At 43.6% G+C, this 14,088-nt stretch overlaps 1 protein-coding gene across 1 annotated transcript; it reads right to left on the reverse strand.

Moving 5' to 3' along the window:
- Positions 1-1,957: 1,957 nt before the first annotated feature.
- DTD1 (D-aminoacyl-tRNA deacylase 1) lies at positions 1,958-13,858 on the reverse strand. Its single transcript, XM_069009434.1, has 6 exons — positions 13,744-13,858; positions 11,784-11,874; positions 9,614-9,849; positions 5,987-6,084; positions 3,897-4,073; positions 1,958-2,571 (listed from the first exon to the last, which is right to left on the reverse strand). Exons 1-5 carry the CDS (start codon positions 13,784-13,786, stop codon positions 3,918-3,920), a joined length of 624 nt encoding a protein of 207 aa, XP_068865535.1. The 5' UTR covers positions 13,787-13,858; the 3' UTR covers positions 1,958-2,571; positions 3,897-3,917.
- Between the last annotated feature and the right edge of the window lie 230 nt (positions 13,859-14,088).

The following is a 14,088-nucleotide window of genomic DNA, read 5'->3' on the forward strand; positions in this document are numbered from 1 at the left end:
ACAATAAAACTGAGGTTGGTATGAGAATTAATGTGTCCTCCAGAATATGGAAAGGTGAGCAGCCTCCATTGCATTTTCACAGCATCTGCTCTGATTCCTGCCAGGGCTCTGCCATCTCACTTCCACTGAGAATCAGATACATGCAAAGGGTTTAGGAGTCTCTGTTTAAATTTTCACCAAACCTTTGCTGTCTGCAGAGTCCATAGTTACCTGCAGCATAGATAAGCATTTCTAGCCACTTAGGAGCAAAATTGACTGAAAATGGGCATTTTTGAGAATATTGTGGGACTGCTCAGGATGGAATGGCAGCCAGGGAAGAGCAGACACCTCACACAAGCTGAAAACCTGCTTGGGGAGGTCTGTCTGCCCGTTGCTGGGCAGGTGCTGAAAGGAAGAAATTCCATTAGTCTGAGTGGGGGTACTCCATGAATGAGCATCTCTGTAAATCAGAACATTTTTAATTAATTGCCCACACTATCTTCTAAACTATGAGCTTATCCACTGGGTACTTACATCAATAGTCATGTTATTTTGGCTTGGATTCATTGTATTTAGACCCCAAAATAAATCAGTCCAATCATTTTTCCAAACAGCTTTGTAGAAACATCACTTATTTTGACTGCTCCATTCTTAAAATCCTATTTTTTGAACATAGCCCATAGATTCAGTATCTGAATGGAGATGTTTGAAAAACACCTGTAAAACGTATTTCTTAGTGTCATAATTATTGTAGTTTCTGGTTAGAGCAGTCAATGACAATTAGCAGCACATTTTCATTGAGGGTGACTTCTGTTGAGAAAATATTTTTTCCTAAGAACTATCAAGCCAAGAACAGAAACAGGAATTCAGCCTAGTTTTCGCTTGCAGCTCTCTACAAGCAGAAAAATCCATGGTTTAGATACCCAGTTTCAAAGCCATGTAACTGCACTTGGAAAAGTGGCCTTGCCCAAGTTTGGCTGCCAGTAGAGTAGGGCAGTAACTTTTGCTGAAGAGTACTCTTAAATGAAGTGGGCTTGGCTGGTTGGTGGTTTTTTTGAAACTAATGATGATGCTCAAAAATGCTCTGGGCACAGGACAGCAGGAAGCATCTGTCCCAAACATACAGCTTTTCCTTATATTGCATATAATGGTCAGATGGAAAATTATGTCATTCTTAAAGGCAAGGCTAAGTGTAACACTTCCACCTATCCTGCCCACTCACCATTCCAGTTCAAATGCCAGGTGTGTAGCTTGCCAAATCTTTACTTAAGCTTCATAGTTTTTAAAAAGACATATCAGGGTGCAGCTCTGAAACTCTCCTGTCTTGGTTTGACTGATATTTTACAATACAAGCAGCCCACAAGTTTAAAAAAAATCCCACAGGGGTTACACAGTGTGCAGCATTGTAACTGTGATGTGCGTTTGGATTAACAACTCTCTCTAGTGAGTTACCCCTACAATCAGGGAGAGAGCTGTGCAGTGGCATCCTGGCTCTGATGGCAGTCACAGCAGGTGCCCAGGAAAGACTGGAAGGGTAAGGCAGACCTCGGAAATAGCAGATATAAAAGGTATCATCATCTCTGAAAGAAGTCCAAGTGTAACAATCTGCAGTCTTTTATTTCCCCCGAAGCTTCCTTGGCAGTTTTGCAGCTGCTTCTCAGCTCCTGTTGTTTGCTGGCAGTTTCCAAATGCTCTTCTGCCTCCCATGGGTCTGACAAAAGTGTCTGTCAGCAGCCCTGGATGCAGTAGGTGGAGCAGCTGTGTGGCATTTTGATGGCCACCACAAAATAAATGACTTAGATGTGTTAGAAACAGCAAAGATTTTGGGTCAGCAGCCTGACTTCCAACCTTCTACAGGAGAGGTGGCTGCGTTGAAGCAGTAGGTGTTTCTTGGCCTGCAACTTTAGCTCTGTGTCCACCCCCTTTGTTACACCCAGGAGTGACTCAGGGAATGCAATACACAAACACCAACAGGCACTCAGCTGGCATCATTTGTTTAATAAAGTCTTTTCTGGTTTTAAAAAAGTTTACAAGACAGATGTGTTCCACATGATAAACAACTAGAGGCTGATCTTTCCTTGTAATAACTTAATCCATGCAGAAAGACTGGACTGCCTAACCTGATGTTAGGCAGCAGCTAACAATTCACCAGAAGATGCACAGATCTGCACACTGCAATGGAGACAGGTAACACATGACACCACAGAGTGAGAATCAATACACAAGCCTACTCGGAGAAATTTTCAGAATTCAAGTGTAAGTTTAAGGAAAAACCCTGATTTATTCTTTAAATGGAGCTCACGTACTGAGAGTGAAATGCTCTGCTACAGTCTGCCTACAGTCACCCTTTACTCAGCAGTCGTGTGAGAACACATACACAGAAATGTCACAAGTCCTTTTCACTACTGACATTACACATTAACAACTGAATCTGATAGCATTGCTTTGGTTGGTTCAATACAGAATGGTAGGTTTCTAATGTCTTAGCTCTGCCTTCCCGTTTTCCATCCTTTTCCAAAGTTGCTGAAGAGTGTTGCTGAGGCGAATGTTGGGTCTTTTTTCAAGAATCCAGTGTAGCTTTTGTGTAAGAAACTGTAGAAGGCAAACAAACAGGAACATTACTGTAGGTAGAGCAGAAATACAGCAGGATTCCTTCAAATCCCATTGAGAAAAGTATCTTTATTTATTGTCACAGCATGAAAATTAATGCCAGGTTATCTGTATACCACATTTTAGAAATGTTCAGCTGCTTAGAAACCCAAATGTTATTGGAAAGACTGGACTGACCAAAACACTCCAGAAGGCCTGCAAACCCTCTAAAATGCTCTTATTTCAACACACAACCCAGAAACAGTGGGGGGGAACCTTGTATAGAACAGGAATCATCACCCAATGTCTGACCACCTGGGAAATTCATGGATTTAAAAAAGAAAAGAAAGTTAACTTTGTGAGCAATGCACAATGCTGAACTGTATAAATCATGGCCAGATTAAACTCTAAGGACAGGAAAATGAGAGAAAGGTTAAACCTTAACTTTGTAAAGCTGTTAATAATTAAACTGCACAGCCAGCTCAGGGCTTCAGTGTGCAGACTGGGATAATAACACTTTCTTGAGAGCTTGGACGCATTTGAAAAGTCAAAATCAGCAATGTGCTTTTCAGGGTCTGTGTCCTGAAGGCTTAAAACTGACTGGAAGAGTATGATAAACACCTATCTACCTAGGCAGATAATCCATGACAAAGGATTCAGGTCTATATTCAGTCTAATTCCATTCACTGATGTCTAGGCATGTCCTGCAAGTCGAGTGCCTGAAGGGAAAGAAGATCTGCTGCTGCTGCTGAAGTCTGGCTCTCAATGCCTGCCCTAATGTCCTTATTAGATGGTGGAGGTCTGTAAAACAGCCTGTTACTAAATCGTCCTGGGAAAGAACAAACTGAGGAGGGGCAGGTGAGAACCATGAAAGAAAGCTGCAGTTCTGCCCTGTCTCCAATTTCTGAGCTGTTTTCCACTTCCACTGCTGGGGACTGTGTGGTATCTGAGCTGGTCCATAGTGAGCTCCCTGCTAGGTGAGGACAGACAGAAAGACAGCCCTGTGTCTCTGTGTATCTGAAGAACACAAGGCAGGATTCTGAGTTAAGTCACTGCTGTATTATCAGATCAAGCTTTCAGATTTCCTGAGTCAACATGGAAACAGTCTTGCCTGGACCAAATCCTCAACTCCAGCCAAGCACTCAGCAGGGAAGAGGTTTTCACCCACCCCAGCATTCTGCTGTGCAACTGCAGATGGGAGCAGAGGCTACCCACCAGCAAGATGATAAAATTTCACCTTTCAGCACTTCTAATGCCACTCTCTGCATGTGCTGCTTCAGTGAAACAGGCAGGGGGCCAAGAATTACAGAAGAGAGGAGAAGCCAAACCTGAGGCCTGCCTTGGATGAGCTAAGGCTCTCTTTCCGAGGACACATCTCCTTCTGCTCCGCTGCTGGCACTGGGGTCATCCTTGTTTCGGGGGGCATTTCTTTCTCTACTTGACTCAGATGGCACCTTGGTTCTGGTCTTCTCTTTTCTTTGTTGCTGTTTTTCAAGTTTTGTCAGCTATTCACAAAGTAAGGAAAAAACATCATGGAATAAAACAATTTCAGAAGTCTATTTCTAAGAAATCATAAATATGAGCATTTGTGTAAAACTTGCAACTTAGATTCACAACACCAATACCTGTATCAACAAAACAAAAAAAAAGGCAAAAAAAAGCTGAAGGCTCAGATTTTCAAAAATTTAGAAAAGACAGTGGATTATCACCATAAGATGACATGATCACCCCAAGTATAAAAGAGAAGTGATTTATTTATATCCCTCTAGCACAAGGAATACAAAAAATACATTTGGATTGACTAATCCAAATATATTTTTACTAATTACATTGCAAATGACTTACAAAGTTCAGATTACCAATTACAAACACAGACAATTGCTCAGACAAAAAGAGATATTTCACTGTCACATCCAGTGACATAAAAGAGCTATTCATCAGCAATTATTTGTCTAATCTCTTCCTGCTAACATCACATTAAACACTGCAGGATGGTTCAGTTATCTCTTCTTGCTAAAGCTGAAAGCAAGAATATAAAAACCACACTAATCCTAAGCCTTAGTTCACATGCTACAAGCAAATCAACAGATTTTTGACAGCAAAAAAAGAATGCAACAGGCAGGGAAGAGGAAAGAGACTAACCATTTAAACTGGCTCTTCCTCATCACATCTTGTGTGATGGATGTCTTGACCCTACCTCCTCTTGGAATTTCTATCAGCTGAACACTGCTGGGACCAGGAATGGGAGCTATATTCGTTCTTTTCTGTATCTTTTCTGTCTCTTTCTTCTTCTAATTCCCTCTTCACCGAGTTTTGAGCAACTTAAAATCAGACAGGTTTGGAGTTTGTGAAGTTGAATGGGTTAAGTCAATGCATTATGAAATATTGTGTGTTAATTGGATGTTGCTCTAAACCTTTGCCAAAGCTCTCTGATTTTCTGAAGGTTGCCAGTAAAGTTTTTGTTGTTTTCACCTCTTGATAATACCCTGTTGGAATTTCTCCCTTGTGTCTAACTCACGGAACATGAAAAAAACATAAGCCCTTTTAAGAGGCTCATTGAGCAAGTTTTGGGGCCTTACAATGCCAGAGAAAAGTTTTAAAACAAGCATCTTTCCCTGTCTTCAGCCCATGTTGTGGCCACCAGGAAGATGTTGTCACATGGGTATAGCAGGCAGCTTTGAACAAGCCAATATTCCCCAAGAAAGAAATGAAACCTTGCAGAATCCTGCACGCCTTGGTAATTCCTTGGTTATTTTACATCTACACACAGGGCAGCAGTTCTCACTCCAAAATCAGAGCTGCTGCTAATTATGCATGGTTTGGCCTGAGAACTCTTTGGGTAAAACTGTGAGGGTACAGAAAGAAGAGAAACAGAAAGAAGAGAAACAGTTCTTTCAGGGGCTAAAACATCATACAAGAATAGAGAACAGAATTTGAAGGTAAAAACGAAACTGACTTCAAACCAAAATACCCAAGCTATTAAGGCAACACAGGGCACTTGTATCTGCTCATTTCATAGCTGGAGGACTTGTTGAGAAGGATGCTGTGAGGGACAGTATCAAAAGCTTTACTAAAATCCAGAAAAACTAAATCCACCACCTTCCCTTCCTTCACTTGGCAGGTGACCTTATTGTAGAAGAGTATCAGTTAGACAGGACTTTCCCTTTTGAATCCCTGTTGACTGTGCATTGTCCTTTAAATGCCTTTCAACAGCACCCAGCATAGTCTTCTCCATAATTTTTCCAGGCACTAAGGTTAGATTAACAGGCTTCTAGTTTCCTAGTTCTTCCCTCATGTCCTTTTTATAAACTGCAGTAACAATTTCAACAAGTGAAGTGTTAAACAACGTTGGTGTGGCCTTGCTGAAGCACAGTTGGTAATGACACATCCTTTCCAGACAGACCTATGGGTCACTTACTTGTTTAGGGTCAACAGTGGCTGCTGGGGACTCCAGTTCTATTGTTACAGGACCATCATTCTGGATGTGGACCTGCATGTAGGCACCAAATTTGCCATCTGAAAAGGGAAGAGACGACAAGTGCTCAGGACCCTTGGAAGGATAACACACATCAAAGATTTTACCAAGTGTTATACCACAAAGAAATAAAAAATACATAAAAGGGCAGCCAACCATTGAACTGCAGAGAGCTACTAAGAAAAAAACAGTGTATGTGCACCCAGGTATGTAGTTTGAAATTCAGAGGCTAAATAGAGAAACATGCACAAAACAAACCAAGTCTACAGGTAATCAAGGTGTCCACAGTTCAGGATGGGCACCACAGTTCTCACAGGCAGGAGGTGAAATTTTAAAGGACCCAGCTGGGACCCAGTCCAATTAGCCAGCTGATGTTTTGAAGAAACTTTATATATAGGCAAAAAGGTAAGAAGACCTGGAGCCTACTCTGAAGCATTTGACACTGAATACTCTAGAGCAGGGGACACTGGGGTGCAGCTCAGTCCCAATCTGCTACAGCCATTTCTACATTCCTGTTTGTAACCTAGGCTGGTCTTTGAGAGTTACACAGATGTAATCTATACCCTGTGACCACAAAAGCCAGTCAAAACTAATGCATCTTTCTTTAACAAAATAATAAACAAAGAATATTATCTTGAACTTTATTAGTGGGAGCACAATTGTTTGAATTGCTCTCTACTGTCATCCCATCCCTCTGCTGTACTGCTGTACTCACAAAAAAGGATGGCCTTTTCCATTTTCCATTCATATGTATGGACCAAAAAAAACCCATGAACTTCACAAGTCCCTTTTTTCAGAGGCTGATAAAGTGGTCAAATAAGCCCCCACCTTTACCAGAACACTCAAAGCACTCCTGTGCTCACAAGAACTTTCTACCTTGTTTTGGCACCAGAACTACTGTCAAGGAACATCTTTCTGTAACAGCTCCCTCCCATTCTCCTCACACATTTAAATTTCTAGTTACTACTCTTCAGTGTAGTAAACTTTTTCCCACTCTAAGACTTCTGGACTGATCAATTCATCTTGCAACATCTTGTGCAATAAAATAGGATCCTAGAAGTATCATTAAAGTGACAAGTTCATTCTGCTGGACATCCATCTCTCCAAATTCCTTGCCTCTAAAAATCCGGCACACACGCCTTCCTCAGATGGAAGATCTTTACCTGAGGTGAGTCAGAGAAGCCATATCTGAGCCATAAACACTTGAAAAAGAGGTATCATTTACTTCCAGAATATTTTTGTACGTATTTTGAGCCTTATGACCTAGAAATTTCACACTGGTTTTATACTTCTAAGCTTGTCTACTTGCAAAGTTATTCTTAATTAACCTCGTGTGCATACTCTTGCTCCAGATAAGAGTGCTTATTCTGAAGTGACAACACTCACAAAGGGAATTAATCAGGGAGAATAATTATGCTTTCAACTTGTACCAAACCTTAATCTGAATTAAACTCTTCCTTGTGGAACAATCCTCTCATATTGACTTAGATATTACTACTGAGGAAGTAAGACATTTCACACTCCTTGCCATGTTAATCTTTACTGCCTCAGAGGACTAAATCCACATTCAAGACAGAGAGCAAAGGCCCTGACTCATAAGGAGGGCCTTGGTAGGTCTGATATTTGGATATTAGCTTGCACAACATGAATGCTCAGGTCTGCAGTCACCAGCTCTGCTCCTCAGAGTAGACTGAGATGTTTTAAGAACAAAAGTGCTGAAGCACAACAGACAAGGACTTCTGATGCAGCCCTTTCCTATATGTGGGTGCCCATGTGTTAAACTGTGTTAAGCTAGGAACCATGGCTCTGAACCTTCTCCAAGATTTTGTTTGTCAAGTGTCCCACTGCTCTTGGTGTGAAAGAATGGTTTGTGCTTCTCTTTGGGGAACACTTCCCATTCTGAGCTCCTGGCTGGCAAGCTCCAGATAGACCAGGGAGCAGAAAGGAGCTGCCTGCCGAGCACTTAGAACTTCCAACAGCCAAATTCTCTACTGAACACAAACAGGAACCAGAAAGTACAAGGCTCTTAGGAGATATGACAAGACCTTTATTGATCTGTCTTTGCCTCAGCTACACAAATTCCAGTTTCAGTGATTAAATTACTCCTCTAAGATGCATTAAGCAATTTGTAAGATCAAAGGGAAGGGCACCTACAGCAATCCAGAGAATCAAACTCTCATCTCCCAGTAACTACAACTGGTGTGTGTGCCTATGTGTATGTAGGGGCAGTGTGAGTACAGATTTTCCAGACAGCAAAGAAGCAAAAAACACTGGCAAAGCAACTGGCACAGCAGAAACTTCGACCTGAGAGAATCTTAACAGACTTGGGTGCAACACACCATAACTGGCACAGCTTAATAAGAAAGCAAAATCATAAACTGACAGGTAGCTCCAGTGCTGCCAGCAGTTTTAAATATATGTGTTATCTGACACACTAACACTCCTGCGCTTCCAAATCTGTGGTTTCAGCACAGAAAAAAATTGCAGAAGTCAAAGATCTTCTTGCAGAAAGCACTGGGAAAAAAAAGTGCCAAAATATGGGCACTTAATATTCATTTCAGGTATACAACTGCTATTCACTGAGAGAAGGAATTCAAAAAGCTGCTGTCAAAATATAAACTGGTTGAAGGGGTATCAGAAATGCACTCCTTATCAGGAACAAATGTTGATTGGAAGAACATATCAAGCTTGAAAAGACTGAATTTTTTGTGTGCTTTTCACTGTCCACCCTTGGAAAGCACTGGGATAATTACCCTAACCTAGGGTCAATATGAAAATTAGCCTCTTAATCTTTCCCCAGCTATCAGTTTTCTGTCTTTTTTTACTTTTTTCCTCGTAAGGAAAGTAAGGTCAACCATTATCTATTAACAGCGACTATTTAAAAAATAGTCTTTTCTAAAAACTTGTCTTCTGTCAAGTGTAGCAAAAAGTCAAATGTGAATATGAAAATGGACAGAAAGCACTCAGAAAACCAAACAGAAAAGACTGAGTATGGACAGAGCACAAATACACAGGGAAGCCAGGCATTCTCTGGTAAAGAGAAAACTGTTCCACACACGACACAGAGTTGAGGAAAGAGAGTCTAAATCAAAAGCTGTTCTTAAGTAGCACATTACACCTCCCATTGTCACAATTCTATTTAACAGGATGTAGAAGTGACAGATGGAACTGTGCTGTCCATCACACACTGGTGACACCTTGGAACCTGACTAAATACACTTCTCAGAAAAAATTGCATTTCTTGGGTAAATCTAACTACACAGCACAAAACATCCAGCCTTTGAGGGAGCCTGACCTCAGAGTTTGTTCTCATGGCTGCAGCTTCTCTGGGCTGCTCATGTTGTGCAGCCAAAAGGAATACAAGAACATCTACATTTCATGCAGAGGAAGGCCAGGAAACAGCTTGGCTAGAAGACTGGAGTGGTCACCCTGATAGGCTCTACTGAAAATACCGTAACATCCCCCCAGCTACAGAAAACCACAGAATAATGAAAGCAACACTCAGGAGGGAACACACATGACAAGTGTCCACTGGTCACACCAAGGACCTTACCAACCTTCTGTCCTTACCTTTAATAAGCTCTGGTTTGTAGGCTTTTCTTAGCTGCTCTAGGAAGTTGTTATAAAAAGACTCTGCCTGCTCCGTGGGCATTGCCATGTGATAGTCAGGCTTGTTTCCCTTCAGGATGCACTGGAGAGTAAATTGGCTCACACACAACACTTCATACTGTTTATCCATCACACTTTTGGACCAGTGCTTCCCACTTTCATCTTCAAAGACTCTCAAGTTCAAGATCTTTCGAACCCTAGGAGGAGGAGAAGGTAATTCCTAAATTGTCCCACATAGGATCAACAGGTACCATACAGAATGAGATAAGAGATGCATATTCAGTCTGCCTCCACATAACAAGATATCCCTCTGCACCTTCATTCCCAGCCATGGGAATCTCATCACATTCAGCCATAACCAAGAGAGCCCTTGGTTAGATGATTAACCCACACCATCATTTTACAGAGTCTGGTATCAGGACAGAATAACTGCATGTTACACAGTGACATAAAGATGGCACAGGAAGTAAGAAAGCTCACTCTTTACTATCTGCTTTCATGTGTCACAGCATTACTGAAAGTGTGAACAGCTTTAGGAATTTTAATCCTCCCACCGCACCGGGAAATCACACTCGATAGGAAATGAGATCATCCTAAAATGTGTTTCAAACTGTGGGTTTTTGTTTCCAATCATGATTCACATATACTCCTCCTGCTTTGTCACTTCCTAGCACTATTCCCAAACCAGGACCCCATAAGCCAGATGATGAAAACAATTTTTCATCAGGATGAGAGGAGGAATCCAAGGAACAGGAGAGAACTGCAGCTGGCAGCAAAGTGGTTTGAATTTTGAGCCAATTTTCTAAAGATAGGGGACAGAAATGACTGGCTCAAGACAACAAGGGGACCTTCACAAGTGGATCATGAGAAGTGGCAGGCAGCTGCAACCTAGTCCATGCCAGGACTTTAACTGATAACAGGACTGCATGCAAGCCACTCTCCTGTCTTTGGTTTCTTCTTCTGGCTTCTTCACACCTGCAGCACCAAGGGAGTCTATCAAGTGCAAAGTGTTTCAACTGCAGTCATCAGCCAGGCATTCTGCACTGCACCAGAGGTGAGGCAGTCAGTGTAAGATAAAGCTGAGACTTTGTTGTGGTCTGGCTTCAGGGCTTTGCCATGACTAAGGCACAGTCACAAGAACACCCTTGCCAATTTGTGTGTGTCAACAGCAAACAGAATTAACTCCTGAATGAAGTGGATTGTTGAAAGCATCCACTGGAAGGCACCAGCAGAAGGCTTAAATCATCATCACTACTCTGTTTTCTTCACATTGTTTCATTTACAGGATTACTAAAGTTTCCTTTAATAGGACCTGAAAAGCCTGGTTAAGCTGATTGCTCTCACTCCTTTTGCCCAGATGCTGGCTTCCTGCCCTTCCTGTGTCAGCCATCCCAACAACCTGGTGCATAGAGCATGGTAGCTACAGATCTCCTGCCTGCAAAATTCAGAAGCAGCTTCCACATTCACCAAGGTAGGGATCAGAAGCGATGGTGAGCAGAAGTTACACACTGAGGAAGCCCATGGAGCATGTGAGAATAAAAACCCCTTCTTGACATCAATGAGCTCTATTCCCTATTTCTTCTTTGCCTTTGCAAGGACTTAGGTCAGCCCTAGAGCAATAACCAGCCCAAAAGAGACAGAAGAAGCCCCTGGAGAGTTCTCTCTTTGTATGTGTTTTCTGGCTGAATTCCACTATTCTGTGGCCATAGAACAGATGGCCAGAGCCAGTCCCCCAGGCTGCCAAAATTGATGCCTGTTTACAGACAAGCAACTGACAAGACTATCCTGCCTTTAGGAAGAACAAAACTCATGTTTAAGCTAAAAGGAGAGTTTGAGGTTTCTGTTAAATCCCATCCTTGAAGGACGGATTTTTTTTGACTCAAAAAGAAAAGACACCTAAAAAAAAGTCTGTTCTTGATAAAAAACACATAGCAGAAAATGGGAATAGATTTTTCTCAATGGAACATGAAGAATAAACTCTAAGAAACCTGTATTCAAGGTAAAATCTGAAGAGAAACTAACAGGCAAACCTGAATTTCCCAACAGGAACAGCTGATTTGTTTAGCTACTGCACAGGTATCAGCACTGCACAAATGGAAGAGTACAGGGCAAAAGGAAGGGAGTGACTTACATGTGCTCCAGCTCTCTTTGTGTATCTTCCAAAGAAATGCCCAGCAGCACACAGAGGCCTCGTCCTATTGAACTGATTTGTTCACCACCCACTGGAGAAAGGAGAGAGGGAAAAGAAAAATAAGGCTAAATGCACTGTCTTGTTTTATAGAACAAGTAAAGACTGGTTTCAGCTGGCCAACCACTAAAGAAAACAGCATTCTAAATCCTGTTTCCTCTGTCTTAAGTTTGTAGATTTGAAAGATTACATGGAAACATTCTTTCAAAAGCTTTCAAACATCACCACTTCTTTATGAGCTTGTAACTACTCCAGCATTTAAAAACACTGTATAAAGACTTTTTTTACTACAACTGGATCAGCTGTGGTAACCAGAGAAGTGGTAAAACTCTTTCCAATCCTTGAAAAATTATCCACCTGATTGATGCCACTAAGTGTACTCAATTTCTCTACTCCACCATTCCCTTCATACTTTGCATTTTTTGTGAAAAGGTGACTTCTACCTGATAGAGTCCTCATGGATTTTTTGAAACATGACTTTCAACAACCTCCAAATTCTGCCCTCCTAATTGGGAAAACAACCCCTTTCATGACATTTACAGTAAAACACAAACTATCATAGATCTGCTGTGTTTTCCTAAGAATTGTTTTAAATTACCTTAATTTAATTAAATTATCTTAACGTGGTTGACCCTGAGATGACTGCAGTAAGAATAAATGCAGTCTTAAAATTGAGATAAGCACCAGCTGCCCCGCTGTTAAAACTGCATCCAGGTTCATGACTGGAACAAAAAGGTCCAAACATCCCATAAAACGAAAGGAGATCAGGCCTCCAGTGAAAGCTGAAAGTGACTGTGCACTAGTGGCCAGATCAGGGCATGAGTCCTCTAGCCCAGAAGGGTTCTGCTAAGTACAGCGCTGTCTCTCTCACAGAGTGGTATCTCAAAATCTTCAACAACCAGAAATAACAGTTTAAATCTTCCCCAGAAAAGTGATACCAAGTCAGCAAGAACACCAGTGCTGACAGGGTCTGACCAGCTGTGCCCACAGTCCCAGCTGTGCACAAAAGCTGTGCCCTTACAGACACATTCTGCCAGTGCTGATGCACAAGCAGAAGCTGTTTGATAACTGCTGCACACCCAGGACTCCCACAGCAGACATTCACTGCCTCACAGGCAAACTTATTGGGGATTTTAAGCCCCTTGAGCACAGAAGGTCCAAACCAATAGCAGGGGACATTCCATCAGGACACATCATTCCTATTGGCACCAGGGCTAGACCCAGGCAAGCAGTGCCTGGTGGCAGCTGGGGCAGCACCACCGACACACACAGGCAATGCAAAAAGGTGAGCCAGGCTGCACTGTCACCATGCCTGCGATGCACTGATGACAGTGACTGTAGTGCCAACGCATGCATGCCACGGGAGAGGGACACTGGGATGGCACTGCCACCACACGCTCAGCAATGCGAGGCCGTGACCAGGGCAGCCCCACTAACACAGCATCAAGGCGGTGTCACAGCACCAAGCCTGACACAGCCCAAGAAGCGTTCGGACAATGCTCACAAGCACATGGTGTGATTCTTGGGGATGTCCTATGCAGGGCTAAGAGCTGGACTCAGTGATCCTTGTGGGTCCAACTCGGACTATTCTTGCGATTCCGTGAACACAAGCGATGCAAGATGACTGCGACTGTGCTGCCAACACAAAGGCGCTCGAGGAGGCGACGGCAGCGTGACTGCCAACCCACGCCTGCCAGCCAAGGCTGCACACAGAGCTCCATACACACCCCCCACACGCACCCCACGGGGGCCGGCGGCAGGGCCCCCGGGGGAGCCGCAAGCGAGCCGACCCACGCCAAACCCACGCGGGGGGACAAGGAGAAGGGAGCGCCCACACAGCCACACAGCCACACGCACGGCCGCCCCCGGCCCCCCCGCAGCCCCGCGGCCGGGGCACACTGACCTGTGACGCTGGCCTGGGCCACCCGCTGCACGATCGCCTTCATGGCGCAGCGCAGCGCGGCCGGCGCCGAGCGGGGACAGCGGCGGCGCCCGGCAGCGGCGGCCGCTCCCCGCACCCGCACGCAGCGCCCCCCGGCGGGCGGGAGGTGCCTCCGCAGCCCCGGCACCGCCGCTATAGGGAATTCCATCGGGAAGGGACCCGTGCGCACAGGACAGGTGCGTTCACATCTTTGGCCTTCCTCTTATCGCCTATACGGATTTGGGGAGGCGCCTACAAAAAGGAGAATATGCAGGTAAGCAGAGCGGCATCTGCTATAGGAACAGCTGTAGGGACACAGCGAGGTGC

Source organism: Aphelocoma coerulescens, chromosome 3 (assembly GCF_041296385.1).
Source record: "Aphelocoma coerulescens isolate FSJ_1873_10779 chromosome 3, UR_Acoe_1.0, whole genome shotgun sequence".
Lineage (NCBI taxonomy): Eukaryota > Metazoa > Chordata > Aves > Passeriformes > Corvidae > Aphelocoma > Aphelocoma coerulescens.

What these genes read in the sequence shown, in the direction of transcription:
- DTD1 (XM_069009434.1), bottom strand. Translation starts at nt 13,786, where the DNA reads ATGAAGGCGATCGTGCAGCGGGTGGCCCAGGCCAGCGTCACAG. An exon ending in GGCCCAGGCCAGCGTCACAG is followed by an intron (nt 11,875 to 13,743) that starts GTCAGTGTGCCC and finishes TCCTTTCTCCAG; the next exon opens with TGGGTGGTGAACAAATCAGT. An exon ending in CAAACCAGAGCTTATTAAAG is followed by an intron (nt 6,085 to 9,613) that starts GTAAGGACAGAA and finishes TTCCCTTTTCAG; the next exon opens with ATGGCAAATTTGGTGCCTAC.